General features: G+C 39.5%; 1 protein-coding gene across 10 annotated transcripts in view; it reads right to left on the reverse strand.

Annotated features, from left to right (window-relative positions):
* MAP4K3 (mitogen-activated protein kinase kinase kinase kinase 3) overlaps window positions 1-24,059 on the reverse strand; it is an 84,553-nt gene that overhangs the window by 4,779 nt on the left and 55,715 nt on the right. For 7 of the 10 annotated variants that reach the window (XM_056342635.1, XM_056342633.1, XM_056342632.1 and 4 more), the window contains 12 exons: window positions 23,182-23,291; window positions 21,377-21,418; window positions 17,277-17,361; window positions 16,092-16,171; window positions 13,389-13,449; window positions 13,185-13,302; window positions 10,510-10,568; window positions 7,867-7,970; window positions 6,911-7,082; window positions 4,311-4,379; window positions 4,104-4,196; window positions 1,749-1,819 (listed from right to left, as the gene is read on the reverse strand). In XM_056342635.1, the coding sequence (XP_056198610.1) occupies window positions 1,749-1,819; window positions 4,104-4,196; window positions 4,311-4,379; window positions 6,911-7,082; window positions 7,867-7,970; window positions 10,510-10,568; window positions 13,185-13,302; window positions 13,389-13,449; window positions 16,092-16,171; window positions 17,277-17,361; window positions 21,377-21,418; window positions 23,182-23,291 (1,064 nt within the window). Of the gene's footprint in view, window positions 1-1,748; window positions 1,820-4,103; window positions 4,197-4,310; window positions 4,577-6,910; window positions 7,083-7,866; window positions 7,971-10,509; window positions 10,569-13,184; window positions 13,303-13,388; window positions 13,450-16,091; window positions 16,172-17,276; window positions 17,362-21,376; window positions 21,419-23,181; window positions 23,292-24,059 lie in introns of those variants that run through there. The other 3 variants (XM_056342631.1, XR_008822487.1, XR_008822486.1) reach the window with 3 other exon arrangements.

The following is a 24,059-nucleotide window of genomic DNA, read 5'->3' on the forward strand; positions in this document are numbered from 1 at the left end:
GAATTTTGATTCACAACAATGAAGCTTCCCCACTTTGTTAACAAAAATCACTTCCCGCTTGTGGGGCTAGGTCTGCACAATGTTGGCCCAAATTTTGAGTGTCTTGTTTCAGAATTCATACAGCTCCCCGTTTCATTCTTCCCACTCAAACCATGGTGGAAGCTCACGGTTGTGGAAAGAATGAACTTTGCAAGCAGATCAAATCATCCCCAATTAGACCGAATGATATCAGATTAGGGAATCTGAACTAATACCATTTTCAAGGACAAACTTGCTGCAAAGTTACATTGGTTAAGTTTTTGTCCCTTGTAACTGCTTCCTACATACTACATAGTATAAAATTCCCAAAAAGTAAGGAATATGGTCAAGATCTGAGTCTGGCTTCTCATATTATAGATAAAAATGAGGTGGTGGGGTTTTTTTTCTTTTTTTCTTCTTAATACCTGTGGCTAGTAGGACAGCCAGGAGAGAGAAGTAATTTAAAAAGGCCTGACAGCTTACCCTAGACACGTTCTACAGAGAAAAGTTTTGGGTGGCTTGCTTTCTAACAGCTCAGTTTCTGCCTTCTGTTCTTCATTTAGGTGCTGGCTGTGGCTTGACAGTAACGAAGCAAGAAGACAGTGTTCCTTATGCTTTATATAACAGTACAAAGCATCCACTTGTGCTGCAGCACTCTGGGGCATGTCCTCCAACAACTGGATCAGAGCTACTAAGTGCCAATGGGTGGAGTAATCCACTGAGCCTCACAGTATGCTGCTAGCAGGAGGCTGGAGTTGGAGAAGTGCCTAGCATCATCATCTCTTCCTCATGGTCTGTGCTAATAGCAGGGTGCTGCAGTTCACCATTAAGAATTCTTGGGAGAAGGACAATCATGCCTGGGGAATCAAACATGTGCAAATGCCACAAGAAACATTCGCAGTCTTGGAAATAAGTAGTCCAACTCTCTAGTCTTTGGGGCCAACTTCCCACAAAGAGCAGACTTAGCGTCAGCACAGATTAGGTTAACTATGGCTTTGTGCAAATAAATGTGGTGGTTAACCATGTGGAACATCTAATCTTGGCATGGTTTGACTGTATGTGTACCTTCAGATACAACTAGTCATAACGAGCTCCATTTCTCAGCCAATGAGACAAAGAACCAGATGAAAAGACTAATTAAAATCCTACAAAGTACAGCATTACTACTAACACATAGATGCACACGGTTTGCAGAAAGAAAAGGAGGAGTGTCGGGAATGTACTTACAATGGTTTAACTGTCTAAAAAAAACATAATCACATCAAACTGGCTGAGAAAAGGCAACATGGAAGAGACTGGAAAACAACAGGCAACTTATTTAACAGCACGACAAAAAGCTAAAGCTCAGCAGTGGAGCACGCAACCACTGGTAAAACCCAAATTTTGGTAACCACATGTGATAAGCTAAGGAACTGACACTGGTCTTCTAAGGAATTTAAGGTGAAGAAGATAAGTGTTACAAAGAATTAGGCTTAGGTATTTTTTATGGCATCATGGCCTGGTCTCTTGTTGCTTTCTGCTTTGTATGTTAAGACTTGACAGGGGCTTTTGTATAGCTTTGCCAATTAGTTTGCAGCATATGAAACATGCTTAGAATATGACTCCAGCTTTCAAGTCTACCCTAGGAGTTACTGAAGTGTTTTAATGTTTTTCAGACCACAGCATTATGCGTTTATCTACTTCTTGGTTTGCATTAGAATCTAGAATATGAAGCAAAATGCAGTACTCACCTCATTTGATCTAAAGCTCCTTCCCTGCATGCCATGCTTCCAGAATGCTAACACGCTGTCTTGTAGGCAGACTGGTAAAAGGGAACACTGGAATCAGTTTTAAGGCATAATGTCACCTTGTGCTTTTAAGGCCAAAAGCATATGACTGCAATTTTGAAATTTGTACACGTATGTTTTATTGTATCACGTTCACCTTCACAGACTGTAAAATGTCTCTTGCAGGAATCGCTTAACCTGCCTGAAGAGTAGCTGCATTTATATATATGTTTGTTTAATAAGCAGGGTTTAAAAGCATTCCCACCCAACCAGAAAAAGTTCTAAAATTGTCCTTATGTGTAGTCCTAAATATGTCCTTTCCTCTGAACAGGAAACTCATCCTCATTTTCATTCCAATACTAACAGAAAATATATTGAATTTTAGCAGAGAAGTTACGGGGTACTGCAGCAACATTCTTCACTTTGCCAGCAACTAACGGCTAATATGGTCCTTCTGCAGTAGCAACACAAAGCTTTACAGAGCCCCCTACCTCCCAGCCCTTCCCCTTGTCACAAATGTGGTGACAGACACTTGCATTTGAACCCTGTGAAAGGAAATGGGTCTAAAGCCTTCCTCAAAGAGAGGGCAAGTGTGCAGGTCCCCAGGAAGACTCTGTCCCACCTGCATCCAGCATCCTGCCTCTGGACAGGTATGCAGAAAAGAGAGCAGAGGTCTTTGGAGGCACTATCAGACCAGACCAGGACACTGGTACCTCGTCTGTGATTCTCTAGCAAAGAGAGGACTACAGCACGTGCAGAGGTCCCACAGTAAGCAGCTTCAAGTAAGTGTACACCTTCCTTCCCCCACCTTCTAACCACCAGGAGCCATAAAAGCCATGTTTTCCATGACAATGTGGTTTTTTTCCCCTCTTCTCTGTGAGAGATTATGTCTCAAGTCCCTGAAGCTTTAAAGTTTCTCCTCAAAAGTAAATTCCCTCCAACCAATTATTTTTGTTTCCACTTTCCTCCTTTTTTAACGCTACCTTTCATCTGTGTACACATCCTTCCTCATCCCTCTTTCAAAAGCATGTGATACAATCCCAGTGTGGGGGAATTATCAAAATAAACATGTTCTGTCTTTCTGTTTCACAAATTAACTCATTCAGATTCTTCACAAGAAAATTTATGTAAAGTGTGACATCCCATACAATTTGGTCTTTGAGCTGCATTATAAAAATAGACTGTGTGAACACACATGCAGAAGGAGTTAACCACAAGTGATTCAGAGTTTGTGTAAGTTGTGTTAAGGTATTCCTTTAGAGGCTGAAGGTCTCCATCATATTGCAAAGGTATTTAGCCTAATCAGGGAAGACTCCAGGGTTATTACTCTATTCCAATTGCTCCTAGAGAAGCATGTTATATAGCATGCTGAACCTTTCACTAAGCCTTTTCATACAACATGTAATGTGTGAGTTAGTGCTTCAAATGCCAAAGACTTGACAGTTAGCATTTCTAATTCTGTAAACAAGTTAATCAGAATACCTTGAGTTGGAAGGAACCCATAATGATCAGAGTTCAACTCCCAGCTCCTCACACAGGACTACCTAAACTACCTTGCAGGACTAACTAAACCATCTAAGAGTGTCACCCCAATGCTCCTTGAACTCTGTCAGGCTTGGTGCCATGACCACTTCTGTGGGGAGCCTGTTCAGTGACCTACCGCCCTCTCGGTGAAGAACCTTTCCCTAACATCCAGTCTGCACTTCCCCTGACGCAGCTTCATTCCATTCTGTGCCCTGTTGCTGGTCACCAGAGAGAGGAGCTCAGCACTGTCCCCTCTGCAGCCTCCCTTGAGGCAGGTGCAGACCGCGATGAGAGCACCTCTCAGCCTCCTCTTCTCCAAGCTGAAAAAAGTGACCTCAGCTGCTCCGGCTCCGAAGTCTCACCCTTGAGACCTTTCACCATCCTGGTAACCCTCCTCTGGGCACACTGGAGTGCTTTGATGTCGTCCTTATGCTGAGGCCCCCAAACCTGCACCAACAGTCGAGGTGGGGCCACACCACTGTGGTGTAGGGTGGGACAGTCGCCTCCCTCGCCCAGCTGGCTGTGCTGGGCTTGGTGCACCGCAGCACACCGCTGGCCCCTTTGGCTGCCAGGGCACACTCCTGACTCACTCAGCTTGCCAACAGCTCGAACTCACAGATCTCTTTCCACAGGACTGCTCTCCAGCCTCTTGTACTCCAGTTTGTACGTATAACCAGGACTACACTGTCCCAGGTGCTGAATGCACAGCACTTGCTCATTAAATTTCATGACTGGTGATTGCACAGCTCCCTAGTCTACCCAGATATTCAGTATTAACAATGAAACCCAACTTACCTATTGATTCAATCTGAAAGTCAAACGTGAGCTCCGATGACAGTTTGCGGCTGGATTTTAATCTGCCTTGCAGATTCACTATTTTTATGCAGCCTAGGCAACAAATAGGATATGTCAACCAAGAATTAACCTTCAATATATGACCTAATTTGAAGACAGACAGTATGCATGTATATGCATACGTATTTAGTTGACACTAAAACTTACAATCCAAACACACCAATATGGTATCTCTCTCCAGCTGTGTTACATGTACAACACTTGCCTCTGTAGTGTCTATAAAAAAATGACAGTGTTAGTTCATAACATAAATCAGCATGAAAACTGAAATGGAAGTTCTAGAGATTGAGACAATTTAATGGGTTAGTGTGTTTTTATCTACTTAAAATAATCATCTTACCAGTGACATTTCTCTTCTCTTAGAGAGGCATGTCCACTTATCCAACATGTTGACTGTGACAGGAAAACTGAAGCTGTAATATTAAAGTATGGACTTAATCCAGCCTTTTCTGAGCCATGTCACAAAAGCAAACTCACGTGTGTATCGCTCTCCCTTTATTCTCTGTTGGCGTCATTTAATGTTGCTGTTGCAAAAAAGGCAGATATAAGACTGTCTACACTAAACCTGAACGCTGATTCATACCAATTTTTTTTCCTGACTTTATTTCTAAATCTTGCTGGGTACCTTAATATTAGTACTTAGTTCTTGCTGTCAGATTTTCCAAAAACAGGGGAGTATTTCCTTCTCCAAACTCTTAAAAGAAGGGCTACCTTCCTCTCTTCTGGGTTACAGCTGCAGCAGTCTCCATCACAGCAAACAGGGGGATCTGACCCACAAATGGTTAGTGGACATGTCAACTCAAAAGAGATGTGTAGTTTTGGTCCATTTGTTTGTAAACATTAAACAAAAAGCAGCCCTTACTAATTCAGCATTACTGCCAGCAATTCTGTAGGCATTCTTTCATACAGAAAAGTGAAACTCATTAGATCTGTTAGAGATGAGAAATGAGAGCATGTTACCTAAAATACAAAAGCAGCTTTCAGTTAAATATGAAAATCCATGGTCCTGTTGAGAAGCAAAAAAAACCTCCTCAAGGATGATGGCAGAAGTGTGCTCCTTGAAACGGTCCCTCCAACTTTTTTTTTGCTGTTTGTCTTGGATTTATGATCTTTACCATTCCAATGCATGATTTTAACCAAAGATGGATATAACCATGATGAAAGCATGCAACAGAAGGACTGAAGGATATACCAACCACATTATGTGATGTGGAAACATGCATTGCAGTGGCTGAAGCTAACAGAAGGATGGCAAGGGGAGAAATGCCTTGCAGTAAGTCTCTGCCAGCTGATTTTTTAAAAACTTCTTAATCACACCTTTAGAAAAAATGTCAAACAATGACAAGTACTATACAATGGAAGCTATTTGTGACCATATAGTACATTATCTCCTCACTTAAAAATACCGATTAATCTGTTCCATTGCATTAGTGCTCTCTTGCCAGCAGGGGCCAGGAATAAACCAATACAATATGTGGGTTTAAATTAAGAGTCAAACTAGGAGAAAACAACACAGACATAACATGAGAGCACACAAATGATTCAAGGAAGCTAAAGAAGTATTTTCGGAAGGCACAATGCAACGTTAAATTTTCCACATTTAAAAAAAAAAAAAAGGAGCCAGGAAGGGATTACTAGTCTTGTATTTACACACCAACGCAGCCAATACTGAGAGAAGAGTGACAACAGGACATCATGGGTCAAAGAACTTCTCTTCAGTGGGCTACTTTTATGAACTTTACTGAAGTCAAACAGTTATATAAATAGACATACAAGTTTGAAAACAAAATGCACTGATTCTGAAGCAGTCAAGCACATTAACTGGCCATTCAGTGATCGCTTTTTTTTTTTGTAACTACGCTTTAAATTGTGTCAAAATCCGATGCACTTTTCAGCAGCAAGAAAGGCAGCAGGCATCTTCCTAGTGGAAGCTGTTCTTGGTGAAATCCACAGTACACAATGCCAGCACAGGGGTGTGTATAAATTCATCATGGATCAACCAGGGCTCTATGCCCACTAATGACAAAGCTATTTACTGCTCCTAAACCTGCAAACTATAAACCAGGGTCAGCTCACTACTGTATCTAGGTTTAAGGGGAGAACCTACAACTCTAGAAAAAGTAATTCTTAGCACACTTCCTTCTTAAGAGAATTTCTACTGTTGCTCAGATGGTGGCCTCCTCACTCATGGCACCTAGACCAGTGACGAACAGGTACTTGTCCTCCTGCTACCACTGGTCCTAATCCTTTCACTTTCTGTAAACATTGGAACAATAAAAATATGCTCTCTCCCAGCAGGAAGCAGGTAACACCGTTTCTAACCAACTGGTTTATTGCAGGACAGCCAAACCATACCTACAGAGATGTTGAAAGAAACTGCTCAGAATTCAATTCTAGTAAAATCTATCAAATAAACAGAAGTCATGGTGTCAGCGTAGAGCACAGAACAGCACAGGGGGTAATAGTCAAGCACAGCCTGATTTATGGAAATGCAAGAAACCACAACTCCGTCCTCTGTAATACTCAATCTCAAGAAACCCAATCAGTTCAACAATCAGAATCATCAGAAAAATCTGTGTGTGCAAGCAGATACAACCAGATACCCCTTTAAATGGAGAATTTACAGTGATCACTTAGCCTTAATGATTTAACCATTAGTTTTCTGAGAGGAAACTAACCTTCTAGTGCTTCAGCTGTAACAGAAGAGCAAGGAACATTTCTGAATGCCATTACAACAGCATACAAACCTGTCTCTGTAAACCATGAAGAGGTAGAGTTTGGGTTGACAGTCTCAAACTTCACCACCTGGTTGAAGTCTCTTCCTCTACTGACACCAACACAAACTAAAGGGAATTCCTGCTCAGGGACTACCAGCATTTCAAACAATCTCAGTGGGCAAGGTACAGGAAAATCTATATGCTAGATTAAGAAACAAAAATAGGTATTAGAAGGGAAACAAGTTTAGTTTGAGTCACTATCACGTATTTAAACTGTATGGTAAATTTTAAGCCACACATTTTTGTAACATTAAGTTTACTTCTTCAGATACTTCATAGATACAAAAAGCCTCAGTTAAGAAGCTTAGACAGTCTTCATGCTGATATTAAGTTAAAATAAGATAGGAGGTCTTTCATCGTGTGTCCTGTGCTGCTGGCAACAGATGATAAGAGTGCTACACTGATCACAGCTCTCCCTGGCAATGGAGTCTCTTAGCCTTGTTTCCCAGGCTGATCAAGTTATAGCAGCTGCCTCTCCACAAGAGTCCACCCTGGCTCCCTCTCTTCCAAAGGTGACAGATGGGGAGATAACAAGCTGGTCTGGGCACCTCCAGTGTCACAAAGCATAGAATAAGTGGCCACTTCCTCTCTGACAGGGGAGCAAGCCCACTGTTAACCCATGTTACCACTCCACCATGTCTCAGTCTGTCAGCCACAGTTTTTTTACTATGCAACTAAAAGGCAATGTTATGGAGAGAAGGGCTTTGTTCTTTAACTGCAGTGCATCACATGAAAAAAAATTTTCTATGAATATTATGAGTCAGTTAACATGTATTATATATTTAAACAGCTGGTTTCTGTTAAATTACATTGAAAATACGAGAAAAGTCTAATAACTCAAGAAATGGCTAATACTTATTCTTAACAAGTTATTACAAGATAAATAGAACTGAACATGAACGTATTTCACCTTATTGCAATATTACCTTGATTAACATAAATTTTTGCATTGGTTCAACCCATTCTAACAAAACAATGCTAGACTGTAGTGCTCCACAAAGGTACTTGTGGCCCGTGTAGGGATTCCTCACTGCCAAAAAAGGAGAGGTAGAGTACATTAGTGTACTAAGCAAATACAAATGATACACAATTTCCAACTAAATAACAGTCCACATGCTTTTGGAAAATACCCACACCCCTAAATCTTATACATAAGGAAGCTGCTGAAAAGACAGCATCCATGCTATGAAAATGGTGACACTAAGCATGCTAGAGCCAGGGCTGCTCTTCCACCTGGCACGAACAGCCAGCAGCTGGTGCCAAATAAGCCAGAATAAAAACTACTCTCACAAGAGTACTGTGTTATATTTCACCTCTCCAACTGAAAATACAAGATTATTGTTGTGTTTTCAGACTGACAGGTGGGATTTACTATTTTAGATAGTCCTAAAAAAAATACTGTCAACCACATATACATTTGAAGTATCTTCAATACTTCAAACCCACCATGTTGGTTTATCTAGGCTACCTCCAAATCATCCGGAGAAACTGTTAAAGAATGTCTTTTTCTATGACACACGGTTATCCAGCAGACACTGAACAACTGCTGTCACTTGATAACTGCTCAGCTGTCTTCCAAGCACTGTCACTGTCAGTCTGAAATCCAGGAGATCTGTATTTCTGATGAACACTTCTAGATCAGTAGGAAAATCAGTTGGTTGGGGTTTTTTTTAAAGTTACATCATCTATTTCCCCTCAATGGCTCTTCTGCTATTGTTTTTCAAAGCTCAATTAAAAACTGGAAGAGAACAATAAAGTTGCAAAATTGAGAATTGTGAAATCTGAAGTTTCACAATTTCTATTCTACAGTACTGACAAAATTTCACTCCTTAAGCACTGCCAGCATATCCATTAAGACAAACAGGTGTTACTTCACACTTTGTACGATTACATCTAAAGACCAGATTTTAAAGTGCAGTTAAGAGACTGTGGGCCACCAGGCAAGTAACAACATGGTTCAGATAATGAGTTTCCACAGTCCAGTACTGTCTACGTAAGTGAAATATGCTCACACTACATTGCTACCAAAGAAATCCACTAGTAATCCCTTGATACCTTAAACATCAAAGCTTAATTTAATCAATCCCTGTTCCCAACATCAGTGACACTGACTGGAAAGTGCAGAAATTAACACTTGTCAAGATGCTTAGGAAGGCCAAATTCAGCAGCAGAAACCACAAAACATGCAATTACCAACACCTGCAAGGTGGAGAAACAAGACCAGAAATTCTAATCTTTTTTGCCTCCTGTGGTACTACTGCTTCCCCCAGACCAAAGGGATATTGACATTGCCAGCAGGAACAGAGGCTCAGGCGGCACGTAGTAAGTAGGGCAGGAGAGGGGAACCTGTAATTTCTCCCCTTGGACCTGCTTTTTGCAGCTGTCCTTGTTGCCAACACGATGTTGCCTCTCATGCAAGAAGGACTCCAGACTTACTAGGCTAAGCTATCTGAATGCCAAGACAGCAGACTCCCCCTCATAATGCCAAATCCCATGGCACTCTTGCTAAATTCTCTGCCTGCTAGTGCAGAAACAGTAAGGTTACAGAGGAGCACCCCACTGGCTTCCTCATTTCATAATGAGAGAACTGAAAACATAAGGGCTTCCAAATTAATTTTCATTGCAGAAAGCCAGCGTTTGTACCTCCTCTGATCCCTGTCACTCCACCCCTTTGGGTGTTAACTTCAGCATCGGTTACCACTCGCAGCTTGACGAGATGCCTCAATTAGGGAAAGGCCTGGACATACACAGTACATATTGTTAGCACCCTACCAACACACTAGATGTTGTATCCCAGAAAAAGTCAAGCTTTAACAGGCACGCTAGACGAAGAAGTGACAAAAACCATCAAATTTTTTAGCAATATCAGGAAGATTTTGGTCAGGATAAATGACAGGTGCCTCACTTTCTACCGAGTCTCTGAAAATCTTCCGTATAATACAACTCCTCACACCAAACACATGATTACAGAACACCAGGTGAAACATCTCCGGGGACAAGAGCTCAACCCCAGGAGATCATCCATAGTTACACCTTTCCTGTTTGTATCTCCCCCCCCCCCCCCCCCCCCCCCCTTCCTGTGTGCTCCCATCCTCTTTTTAAAACGTGTCTTAATACAGAACAGCTTTGACACTTCAGTAGCTGGCACTCTGAACACCCTATAAAGGCTTCAGAGACAACACTGTCCTCAAAAAGCTGAAAATACGCCTTGCTTTTTGTCATCCAATATTGGCAACAAACTTGTGCTAGGATCCAGGCTGCTTAAGCGTGATGGTAACTTCTTTCAGTCATGCCATCCATGGAGATTAGGTTCTTCCTGAGGGTTGGTTTAAGCTGGACATGTTATTCTGCTTCTCTGCATTTCTTTGCAATTGTCTTTATATTTAAAGACTAAATTGGAAAGTTTTCACTGCTTAAACACAAGGACTAACCTGAATGAGCTCACTAACTGCAAATGCATAGTTTCATAATGAAAAAAAGTCTCTACCTCCTAAACCTGACTCAGTAATCTTAACGTTGCCACCCATTTGTACTGCTTCTTGGCATTTATTCTGCAGATCTTTACTTACCAACACAACACTTCTGACACCATTTAGTGTCAGGAATTTTTGTAGACACTGCAAACTTCCTACAAGATATAAATACAGAATTATTGATCAGCTAAAACATTTGAATTTGCTTCTTAGAGAGTTGGTGGTGGGAAAATTGTATTTGCCCCACACCCCCCCAAACCTAAAAAATATATTTATTTGTGTATTTTTTCTCAAAACGATATGCCTAGAACATACATGGTGATCCCTGTTAGCACTGAGATGCTGCTCAGTTATTCAGTGTTACAAACAGTTTAAAAAAAGTCAGGAAGGGAGCGGAATAGGTACCTCAATACATTCAAGCATCATTTACCACTCTCTCTTGATATTTAACTGTATGTATTTATACACATGCCTGGATAGTCTACTGGTACTCCCATGATCAATCTTCTTTGTAATGCTGTAACTTAATGCATCTTGTGCTGGATACTGCACAGACAACACAAAGTCCACTCTTGTTCCAAGAATAATGTAGTTTGAAGACAAGACACGTGAACCCAAGATGTGTGGCAAATGATGTTGTACTGGATTGTTTGCTGGGCCGCAGTCCTTGCAAACTAACAGCTTAACTTCTGCAGAACTGTTCATAGGCAACAAAGCATGCATTCCAAAAGGAGGTCTGAATGCAGACTGGAAGACAGCTTTGCAAGATCTTTTCTGATGTGCAGGGGACGCTCCCTGAGAAATCATGAAAACAATTACTTGAAAATATATTAGGTAAGCCAGGGAAGATGATGTTGTTTGCTGGTAATGGGAATCTGTGTTTCTGCATAGACTAGAAGATGACAGACAGTATGGAGATGGCCACAGCAGCCTTGACAGTAAGAATAACTAATTTAATGCTGTAGAAAAGATGGGAATAAGTGGCATGATAGATAGATGCTGCAGTCAAAGCTATGAATTGGGAAAACACCTGCACAGCATTTCAAATGAAGCTGTTCAGAAATCACTGATAACGCAGCAGGACTGAGCAGCATAAAAACTGGGGACAGGCTACAAATTTTGGTTGGAGTAAGTAATGGAAGGTTTGACAGCAACTGCTCAAGGACACTCAAGGGAAAGAAGCTGGAAAGGAAACTTACTACAGTATCTTTTGCTACTGAATGTTTGCCTACCAAGAATCATAAATTGAGCTTTTTGCAGATGTATATATGAACCTCACAAGTTATCCCAAATTCTGTTTTGCTTTGCATTTTCCCTGCTGAAAACTTTGCTTTTAACATACCTACATTCTTCATGTAGCACTCATCATGGTATCCAGGAACTTGCTGAAGAATACACTTTGTGGTCTGGTAGGAAAAAAATTATGCTCTTCTACATATTTCAAATGTACTTCTCCCACCTGGCTAAATGTTACTACCCTGATGCCTTACAGCAAGGGATAAAACAGCAAAACAGATTACTTAAATGAATCTCTTCTGCCTTTGAGTGACTGACTTGGCACTTGCACATTCAGGTTGTGCTACATTTTTCTTGGGAAATGACATGATAGGACAAGAAATTTTCTGAGCCCGCTGCAAACTTAGGTGAGGTGTCATTCCAGGCTGAATGTAGTCTGAAGGTTTCCCTCACATGAGCCTCATGGTAATTACAGTTATCAGTCCACTGCTGATGCAGTCCTCAAGCCGAAGCCACCCAGCCAAAGTTAGTTTGGAAGAGAGAGGTGCAGAACAGTGGTGCAGGCACACAGAAGACAGCAATTCAAAGCATAGATTATCTTCTAGGTAATTCAGATTTAACCTCTAAGAACACAATTTTCAGACAAGTATTGCACCACTATGTTTACAGATGACTGAACAAGAAGCCCTTCCTGAATCCAATAATTAAATGTTAATAGGCTGTTAATAGAACCAAAGGTAGCAGAGAACCAGGTCTTCCACAATACAACTTCCTAACAGAAAGCCTATTATATGAGAAGAAGCAGTGATTCACTACCCACTTTAAGATTCAAAAGTTTCTCTGAAAACTAGATTAGCATCGCTGCCTCCTCCTCTTGGACTTGAATGGGGTCCTAAGGCTCATCTGGCAGCCAGCACTGTACCCAGTCTCTGGGATTTTGCATGCATTTGTTAGTAAATAAAGTTGGAGGGATTGCATGCACAATGTGCTGTAGGCATCCGGGGACAAAAAGTACCTTCTACACTGGCCTGTAAAAAAAGACTAGCTAATGATGAATGCCAAATCTGTAGTCCAGTTCTACTCTTCCCAGCTTTCAAAATAACCCATGAGCTAGCCCATTCCCTCTGCAGTAAAAGATGACACATTCCATTCTATTAAAAAAAAAAAAGTGGGAAAGATAGTGCCCAGAGTAACTAACATAAGATCACCATTTCTACTTGTCTGAAATATCACAGATACAATACTGACCCTAGATTTTGTTTAGCATCAAGTACAGCCAGGATTTAGCATACTAGACTATACCTGAAAAGAGCTATGCACAGAAACAAAAGGCTTCATCACAAGAAGGTATGATGTACCAAAACCCTAATTTCTATTTCTCCAGTATTCACATCTTGATTTGTGTAAATGTAGTGGTCCACCCTCTGATTAAAGCTCATCTGAGTTATTCATGACAACCTGTGAACAGCACTCCACAAACATATCCTGAACTCCCAGAATTAAGTATTCTGATATACCTGATGATGTGTATTTACCTGGGAAGTATTCGGTCAGGGAGTTTATGTGCTGGAATAGCAACGGGTAACTTTTGCATTTGCCTTGCATAATCAAAGAGTCCTGGCAGATTATGGGAATAAAGCTGAGAAGCTTTACCTGGAAATTAGGAAACAAACCCACACTTGAAATATGAAACCAAATGTTTATCAGCACTATCACTCAAAGATAGCACAGTAACTTACCAGATATTGATAATAAGCAATTGTTCATGACATATAGCCATGTACACCTTCGAGGAAATAGCTGATAAAGGGAAGGAAAAAAAGAAAGAAAAGCATTCAGTCTGACATGCACAAAACAAGAGCACGTTAAGTTGGTCAATTAACATCTGCATGGATGACAGGACAAAATTAACATTGACTTGCTTTTTATAGCAGAAATTAGCTTAAGCCAAGTAGTTTTCACCTGGATTCCAGAGTTAATTCAGAGTAAATCTTAGTGTCACACACTATTTAACACACACATTAACATTTAGACAATTATCATGTTTTATATTCATGTCTTCAAGTATACTATAACTAGCCCACAAGACTGCATTATAAAGATCAATCAATCTTTAAAAAAAATTTAAAAAGCCACCAAACTTTCTCCTTCAAAGGTGAAAAGTTTAACAACATAAACTTCAGTAAACAAATCATGCTTAACAAACCACAGCCATTCTAAAGCCTGTGATAGTTCAAATCTCTTGAAACAATTAAAACTGGCACTTGAAGGGACTCTCCATATACATATGATTACACATTTTACTTAAGCGGTCAAGGAATGCAACAAATGGTCAAGACAGAAGTGTTATTTGCCAAATCCCACAATTACTAGAAAGATGAGGCTGAAACCAGCAAGACAACCTTTAAAAAAAAAAAAAGTGGTTTTTCTCCCCTCCATCACATAACTTCTGGAGCTTGTTGCCAGAGGTCATGGAGGAAGAACATATCAACAGTGTAAACAAGGGATTAGACATACTCATGTTCAACAGGTCCATAACTGGACACAAACAGCAAATACACAGGGATCCTCCAACATCCTTGATTCAATGACTGCAGTGGAGCCTGAGGGGAACAGCCAGCAGCCAAGCTCATGGGCATTTCCTACTGCCACTTCAGGAAGTAAGACTATTAGTCTAGGCAGATCACTCAGGAGGACATTACTTTTGCTCTTAAAAAACCCCCATCCAAAGAAAAAATCACCACAAACAACCAACCACCCCCTCACTGCTAGTTTATTAGAAAAATTTGAAGAGATCTGTAAATGGAAAGATTTTTCTGCCAAAGAGCGAGAGATTAATTTTGAAGCTGTGCTAACTCCTGGAAATGTATGTTATTTCTGCTTTGTCCATTAGTGAAGTATAACGTAGTGAAAAATAACCAAGGATACTACTTTCGCTTTTATACTGAATTGTATCAGACCTAGAGAGTAAACAATGAAGTCACACACAGAACTTGGAAGTGTTATTAAACCCCTATTGCCTGTTATCATAAATAACAATGGAATGAATGGTTAGCACAGAGGGTGCACATCTATTCCTGAAGTCTTCTCATAACCTAAACACACTGTAAGAAAAACCTACAGTAGTAATAATCTACCAGGCTGGTTGTATCCAAATTTAATGTACACGTTTGATTGACCTTCTGTAGCAGCATAAGCATATTGTGACTTAGTTTGGATCTGAGGATTAGACAAGAATAGCAATATTTCAGATTTGCAGGTTGTTTGAACCATCGCTCATGTGCCACACAACTGGCTGTTTTCACAAGCATCTCGTCTTGTCTCAAGTGCTTATTAAAACACTTCCCGAAAAGCTCACTAGGCAATGCACTACAGAACATGGTGCTTAAAGAAAACAAGGATGGATATGAGAGCATGAATTACACTGCACTGCTTTCCCTGCCAATTAAAAAAAACAAGCGGAAAAAAAAAGAAGAAAGAAAAACCAAACCCAAAAGAAAAAAAAAAAACCACCAAACAAAACTTTCCTTTGTCTACTTGGCCTACAACATGTACTGTATTAGTGACATTCTCAGGCTAGGTTTTACAACTGCAGTGTAGCAGCAGAAAGGTATCTGAGCTAAGCTTAAACTAGCTAACTCAAGCACCAGTATGAATATGGGTTACACGGAGCTCAGTGCAAGCTAGTTTAGGCCTTCTTCTTAACACAGACATATCTACAACGTCTAGACCCTGGAAGATGAACAAACACCAGTGCCTCCAGCTTACAGTGTGAAGGCTGTCCTTGCAATTTCCTCCATCTTGATGGCAGATGCACAGCTCCCTAAGTTAGGGAGAAGGCAGGAAAGAAAACGAGTCTCTTAGAGGTTAACAAAAGAGCTGGAGAAGACACCATACAGAAAAGCCTGCAACTGGCATTTCCCCCTCCCCAGTACTACCTCAAAAAAAATACTAATAAGAATTTGCAAAGACAGAGTTTTAACTGGGTTCAGTAAGCTGAGTCTCATCAGCAAAGCTGCTTTTAAGACCAAAAAATGAAACTGTGTATGAAGGAACTCCTTCCCTTCCCTGCTTCCCATGTTTGTTGCAAATACTCTGTCTTGTTACAAAGCTCTAAAGAAAACAGAAACTTTCATCCAAAATATATCAGGGAAATTCCACACTATTTAATAAACCATTTAAGTGTAGGACAATACACTGCAATTGAATTTCAACACATTGATAGAGGCAAATCTACTTAGACAAGGTTTAGCCTACAAAAAACTTAAACATGACTGAAAGGTATCCTCCGTAGTAAACATTTAAGGTAATTCTCAGAGTTGCTAGTGCTTATGTAACTGTAGTAAAGAAATTTCTACAAGGACTGTACAACATTTATCCAAGTGGCTAAAAAAAGTGGCAAAGACCTACTTTTTTTCCAAAACATCAAAACAGAAATATACCTGCTCCATTGATGTTTCATGAAGTTCATTGAGGTTCAGTGTGTAAATACCTTCTTCTGCACCAAATATCAAGTACTGATCTGCAAACACAAAAAAAAATAATCTAGCTATCCTGATTTAGGAAAGGTGTGTTTTTTTGTAAGAGTATGCAGCTCTTTACCAAAAAAAGACTTCAAAAAAAGTTATACATATTGAAACAAACCAACCTATAACAGTTATGGTGTTTGAAAGCATGGAAAATTAATCTTGCTAAGGAAGCTTAAGTTTGTGGATGGGGCTGTTTTAAGACATTAGGAAAGATCAGTCTTTCTTGCAACTAACAATTGGAATAAAAAACAGCAGTGATACACATACAAGCAAGAATTCATGTGAATAATTTCCTCATATACAGATCATCCTACTTAGACATTTCCATATTTTTTGTGACATATTCATAGCCTTCTTTTGGAGTACTTCAACAGCAGTATTGACTGGAGTGTTTTGTCAGTACTTTGGGAGTGCCTCACTTGTGAACATAATTAATATCCTGAATTGCATTTAGGCATGCAAACAAGACAGACATCTTATATTGCGAAGATGCGAACAGCAAAAGATTGACTTCTGCAATTTAAATTTCAAAAAAACTTCAGTATTTTCTGGCTTACTCATGTCTATACAGCCTATCATCAAAAGGTGAAACTGCACGCAACATGAGTGCAATGTTACCAATTATCCCTTCCACCAGGCTATAAAGTACTAAAATACACGCAAAAACAGAGTTGCAGAAACCTGTAGTACCAGAAAGATTTAGGGGGAAATAAATTATTAATAATCATCTGAATTCTAAGTAAATCAATCTCAACTAGGTCCTCCAGCAGTCAGATTTTCAAAAATAAATTATGAGTGGCATCTTGGACTAAAATGTTGAGAAGAGTCTCGAATTAAAAACAAGCAAAATACTTTTTACCATTGATATGCAATTTATTCTTTTTAAGCAAAGCTGAAATCTATGTCCCACATATCTTAATGTAATTAAAAAAACCCAACACTGAACTTCAGAGAGCAGTTGTAATTAAAGAACTTCTGCTTATATGACTAAACCTATTTTACAATAATGTGTATTGTAAAAGGAATTGTCTTGCTCATTTAAGCCCTCTTGAAATCCAAGGAGAGGACAACATGGGTAAAATATAGGTAATACACTACCTCTTGTATCTGGATTTATCCATGATGTTGCACAATGAATTTTTAATGGACAGCCATTGAAAACCTTTGAAAAGCAAGCACCCATCTGTAGAAGCAAAACCAATTAAAAATATATGTATGAAAAATTAAAATGTGACATTTCCAATAGAATTATTTTTACCTGAGATAATAAAAAAAGGTTACGAGTACTTTCATTTGCCACATGGGAAGATAATCTCATGCAGACAAGTTGACAAAGGAATTTTTTTTAAAGTGATTTTTCCTTTGTGCATAAGACTTTCTGAACAAACATTCCACAAACAGCACTTCAGAATTTGCTCTTAAATTAGCAATCTAAGCACACACTTACTAAAAAAGGTGAACAACCTGAAAACAGTTCCTGAATTGTGTAACTTTAGAAAGTCTCAGAGAAACTTCATTCTTGCTGTATTTCACACATTTAAAATAAAATGCTAGGTCACGCAAGAGACAAAATCTTAGCCTCAGATTCTCTATTAGTTGTTTCGAATTAACTTATTTTCAATATTGATTGCTTCCCAACGGGAAACCTCAGGTAGACTCCTTGTTCAGCATAACACTAATAAACTCAGTTTAACTATGAAGTGTTTTGCATAGTATAATATAATCAAGCTCGCCATCTTGCCCCTAGTGAAATGCAAGGATTTGTAGGTATTTATAAGAACACTTCGTAAATTTGCTCTAAGATTACATAAAAGCACATGCCAGGGCTTTCTCCTTTCTCCTTAAACATCAACAAAATAACTAACCATCCTATTTTGTTAAGAAACAAGAGGTGATCAATAGTACTGTAGATGATGCAGAAGTAAACAGCAATTAGTGAAGTGAAACATTATTTATCAAATGATGGTCAAACACAACAAGAAATCATAGGTCAGGGTTGCCATCCTGACTATAAGCAGGTGTCACCTTTACACAAAGCTATACACTCTGTAATACAGCTACAGAATGGCAAGACTTTCACTTTATATTAATACTTTGTGAATTATCAAACTATAAACTGAATTAACCAAATAGCTTTTGTGTTAACATTTGGACAATTTTTTTTTGTTAACCTGTTGCTGCGTAAGAAAGTCTGTACACATTTTAGTGATTTCTGAACACAGTTTAGTTTAATAAGAAAAGAAAAATAACTTCATAATTAGCCCTTTAAAATGAGAAGCAGCAGAAATTAGATCCTTCTTTGTGCTTCGGACATCTCTCACTCTCACTATAATGAAGTCCATGAGATTGTTCATATATACTGATGTGAGGGAAGAATCAAATTTATTAAGGTAATCAGCAAAACATGAAAGACCCCACTGCACAAAGACAGGGGAAAGGACTTCAGCACTGCTAGTACTGCTGTAGAAGTCCGAGTACCAAGACAGGAGGTGGCTGCTTGCTAGACAATGAGATGATCCTTCTGCAGGTATCTTCACAGGAAGAAGTCTGAAGGAGGGATGACACACACACACAAAAAAAAAAAAAAAAAAAGGAAAAAACCCAATCCACCAACAATAAAGGGCTTTTTTTGTGGTTTTATGGAAGCCTCTTCCCAAGTGTGCAGGGTACTGAAAGGCACTCAACAGAAAATACCAAATGACACTTGAAGCACTGATCTCCTAGAATACTGCTGTTTCTGCTGCTCCTGTAACCAGCTATGCCATTCTCCTTGACCCTTTCCAAGCACTGAAGAGAGATGCTGCACCGTGGACAGAAGCTGTGCTCACTGCTAAGACCTTAGCTGAGCTCTGCAGTGATAAGCTAGATAAAAAAGGAGGAGGATATCAGAGGAGACTAGCCATTTTCCTCTGGCCATTCTCAGCCCTGGTCTCCAAGAAGCCTGCAGAGCCAAGATGCCACTGACAAATGCCTCAGAAGGGTAAACAGAGCCTGAGGGTATCATCTCTAAGTATCAAACAAATCTCAAGGATACAGCTGAGAATCAGACATATTATTAAACTGAGCTGCTAGTGGGGGAAAAAAAAAACACCCAGAAACATGCAAGAAAGGGTTGAAGCCAGGCTGCTTGATTTAACTGCTGCCATGGAGGCATTTAAACCTCAATGGAATTTCAGCAGGCTGGACATTCCCTCATTGGCAAGATCTAATAGGTGTCCCTGTGCTGCAAGCCACCTAAAACAGCAGGTAAAAACACACTACCAAACTGGGTTATTAAGAAGGGTGAACACAATCTCTAGAGTTACAGGCAAGCATGCATACAGAACATCTAAATATTTCAGAGGACAGTAAGAATGCAAAACACTTCATACCACTTGGCAACATACTGAAGAACCACAAATAAATCAATAAAAACACCAAACCCAAACAAACAAGAATCGGAACAATGACATACCACAGAAAAAGAACAGAAGAGACTGAAATACTGTTTTACTTGCAGTAGCAGAGTATTTGGTAAGTAAGATTCCCAGGTGATGGTAGGATGCAAAACATGCTCCACAACACAGAAAAGTAACAAGTCCAGTAATCCAAATGACCTGGAGAAAAAACCCTTCCCTACCCAAAATTTCATTTTTTGGCAACTCATGGAGACAGCAGGCAGCGAGGAACGTGTAAGTGCCAGATTGGTCTTCAACACTTAACAGGAAGGTTATAAAGTTTGTTGTACATAAAAGGTGAGGTGTGATGAGGGAAGAAGAGAGGAGAAAGTTTCTAACCCGAGGACCAGGAGAACCAGAGAATCAGTGCACTACAAATATGCATGAACACGCAGAGAGCAGTCCAATACCCAAAGATTCATTTGATCAGCTACAGAAGTTTTCCTGTTTTAGTCAGTCTCTTTTTACAGCTTCATTAGCAACTCAAAGTCATTCTCTGATGGCCAGTTCTGGAAGTTTGTGGCAAAAGTTCAACATGTATTACTTCATTTTGAGCTAGTTATTTTCTAGCCTTTTTCTCATTCTAGTCACCAAATCTATCATATTTCCCCATTCCTCACGATGATTCAGTTCTTTTCAGTGCTAGGAGTGCTTCCAAATTTCTGTCATCCACTAGTTTAAAGTGTGCACTCCTAGCTCATCCATTTAGCTTGTTATTTACTTTATTAAAGCAGGATTAACCTCAATAAATGATGCTAAACATATCAAGAATTCAGAGCTCTGGAACAATCCTGTGCATTTATGTGACAGATTACACTTCTAAGGAACAGAAGCATGGTATCTACTGAGTCCGGACTCAGTATTTTCCAGCCATTCTGTATGAAAAAACAAGGCATTCCAGTGGTGTTTCAGGAAAGTTTCATCTCCCTTGCTGGTCCACTCAGGCAACAGTTGGGATGAAACAACTGTCCTGCTTCTCTAAAGTGGGCAGGAAGCAAAAAGTAATACCATTTGCACTTACAAATCCTTTTAGCAATTTTATTTTCTTATCTAAAGACAAGAAACTGTTCTGGCTTAGCAGTAATGTAGCAAAAAGCTTAGTTTAAAATCAGATTAATCCACCATTTTGTGCACAGCACAACTACACAAATGCATGTGCCAGCACTCAAGAAGGAGAGTGGTGAGGGCAGAAACAAATGGCCAAGAAGAAAGGAAAGACTGGCTCTTCTGATCGCGATGCTACGTAAAAGCACAGTAACAAGCCCATGCAGACATTACAATTAAATTCTAGTTTGCTTTATGTTATGAAGGTACACACAGATGTTTGTAACAATTATTTCCAGCCCTAAGGCATCTATGAATCCTATCTTTAGAAGTTTTGAAACCTATAGCTGCACAGCATAAACTTGGAGCTATTTGCAATTCCTGAGAGGCATCAGCCCCTCAGACCAGTTAGTACTTCCAGTACACTGAAAGTACTTCTGTGATATTAGTCACAGAACTCTCATTCACTTTTTAATGAAGCAAGCAAACAAAAAACCTTCCAAAATTTACTTCAAGAGCAAAAAAACCCATAAAAACCCCCACCAATCAAGGGTGATTTCTGAAGTACCATACCTGTGGCTTAACACTTCTAAGAGATACTGACTTTTATAATTTAAAAAAAATACTACAAACATTCAAAAAGACGCACTTTCTCAGCTTTAGTAAGAAAACATATCCTGCTTCCAACATGCATTTGTATGACTCAGTAATACTCACATGTACTTTAGGTGTGGGAGGAAGGCCATTACTAAGTGGTTTCTAGAAAACAAAAGTTAAGTTTGTTTACACTCTGATGCACACATATGCATTAACAGCATATTCTCTCCCTACATTACAGCATAATCAAAATACAAGTGTAAAAACTTATTTCAGAATGCTGTTAAAAGCACTTGATATATAATTGAGCATAATTATACTAGGAGAAAAGAAAAAGCCAATAATTCTGTCTGCATAACAAATAAATATAAAACACTCCCTGCAGATTTAAGACAATGGAGTTGTGTTGTATATCTCTATACTATGCTAAATGGAAGACACTAGGCATCTAACTGGGACACTCTGCTGTGTCCAATGCCACATGCACTAGATCTGAAAGCTGGCTGAGCTTTGGCTACAGTCCCATTTTTAAGCATGAGGTTAGACTAGTGACCTCCCCTTCCAACCAACACTTCCGTAATTCTATATGAGCTTCTAACCACATGTCTCTAGTGGCTACACACCACTACCTATCAGTATAATTTTCTTTCATTAAAACCTCTACTGTGATTCCCTAATATCTCCTCAGGGAATATCTGCATCGTCTATTGCACAACTTTTTCCCATTACAGTGATGCCTGAAAGAATGCCATATCCAGCAATACAAAGTCTAAGCAATATTGCAGCAATTGCTCAACTGTTCAATATTACAGCAGCATAAAACTCTTATTAGTCAATACTAGACCCACTTTCCCATATCAGTATCAATTTCTCCTAGTAAAAACATGCTTCCAACGAAATGTATTTTACAGGTAACACTGGAAACTCCCAACACACAACTGCAAATGCCAAATTCGGAGCACTTCAGGAAATTTTATTTTCCAAAGTACTGCCAGTATTACTGGCATTCCCTTAAAGCAATCATACACACAATGTTTCTGCTCTATCTCCTCTTCACTTCTCTCAAAAGAGCAACATTTCCAACCTCATCATTAGAAGAGGCCCCCATAGAGTGCAGTTTCATGTTACATTTAGTCTACCTACAGAGGATCCACTCTCTCCTATCTCATATTCCCACTTTGGCTTCATAATAATAATGACCACTCGAAGCCAACTGCTGCTTTGATAGAAAAACTCACTTGGTAGAAGAAAAGGGGGCACAGGAGTATTCCCTTTCCTCAGCTCACAGCTGAATCAGATTACACAGTGTGAAACCACTTCTCTCCATGAGTGCAACTTTACATGAGTATATGTAGTTCAAGCCTGACACACAGCTCAGGCTGCTAAACCCTGAAAACCCAGAGCTCTAGGGACCAGCAGCTTGCCCAACTGGACCCTCAATCTACATTTCTCCATTTTTCTGCCCCAAATACCAAAAAGCCTGTATATTTACATCTGGGCTAGGAGTAGGACTCATTTGGGAACTGCAATCCATCTCCTTTCCCGGGGCCAGTCAAATCCTCCAGCAAGCCATCAGGTGGCAGCATATTCATTAATTTCCTCATTTACTTAAACAGTCATTGCTCAGTACAACACATTACACCTTTCTTGCGGTTATCTCCCTCTTGTTACATGTCTCTCAGGTATGTGAATACAAACAAGTAAATCTTGTATATCCATGATTACGTTAGTTTCTGATGAAAATTAAATACTGACTCAAACCTCAGTTTAACACTGTATCACAACTGGATGATCTAGCAAAACTGTGCTTTGATTCAAAGTAAACAAGACACTATCCAGTATAAGAGTGTACCCGCCCCTTTTCATTGCACATGTAGAACAGTTGAGACAACTTTAAAATAACACCTAGAAGCTTAAATACCTACCAGTAATTCCTTCTTTTCTTTCCTTGAAAAATCAGTGTCTCTAACTTCATTCTGTTGATGTGGTGATCCCTCTTTTTCACCATTTAACTGTACAGAAGTGACTCCATTACCTAGAAGGAATCGTATTTAAAAATGTGTTCTACCTTGAACTCAACAAGCAGTCTGGCCTAAAAACAATTCTGAAGGCCCCAAACTTCCACTTATGTCAGAACACATTCCAATATGCTGATTTATTTGTGAAGCATGTTATGCTCCTACATGTGCACGTGTAACCATCTAGTCACATTCAATCTCAGTTCCTGGCTTTTAGTAATTACTGTAACAAGTCTATTGTTGACATAGAAAGGGACGCAGTCACAATTAGGGGGGAAAACTTATTTAACATATTTAAAGAAAAACATGGCTATATCTAACACTTCAATTATCAATTCTTTATAAATACCCTTGAGGCATGTCTTCACACTGGATGCTTAAGCGTTACAATCAAATCTGTAACGCATCAACTGCAGTACTAAATATGTAGCAAGGAAGAGACAGCAAGGTATCAATTAAGAGTCAGACATTAAGCTTCCTTAAACCAAGCCAGTCCACGAGAACTCTCAAAGCTTCAGACTTCAACAAAAGCATAAAAAGAACAGCCTGAGCAAACAGCAAACACAATTACCTCCTATACTACCCAACTCAGTTCATTACATATAAAGCAAATTTTGAAAGCAAACCTCTATTCTTGACAGGTCAAATGAAAACAGCAGCTGACACACAGGGCCAGAATCAGAAACCTACATACAGGAAAACTTTTTTTAAATCCCTGTGACACTACATTACAAGCCTGTTGCTTAGAAAAGCAATTGTGTCACCAATGGTATCAACAGGAATTG

Source organism: Falco biarmicus, chromosome 6, assembly GCF_023638135.1.
Source record: "Falco biarmicus isolate bFalBia1 chromosome 6, bFalBia1.pri, whole genome shotgun sequence".
Lineage (NCBI taxonomy): Eukaryota > Metazoa > Chordata > Aves > Falconiformes > Falconidae > Falco > Falco biarmicus.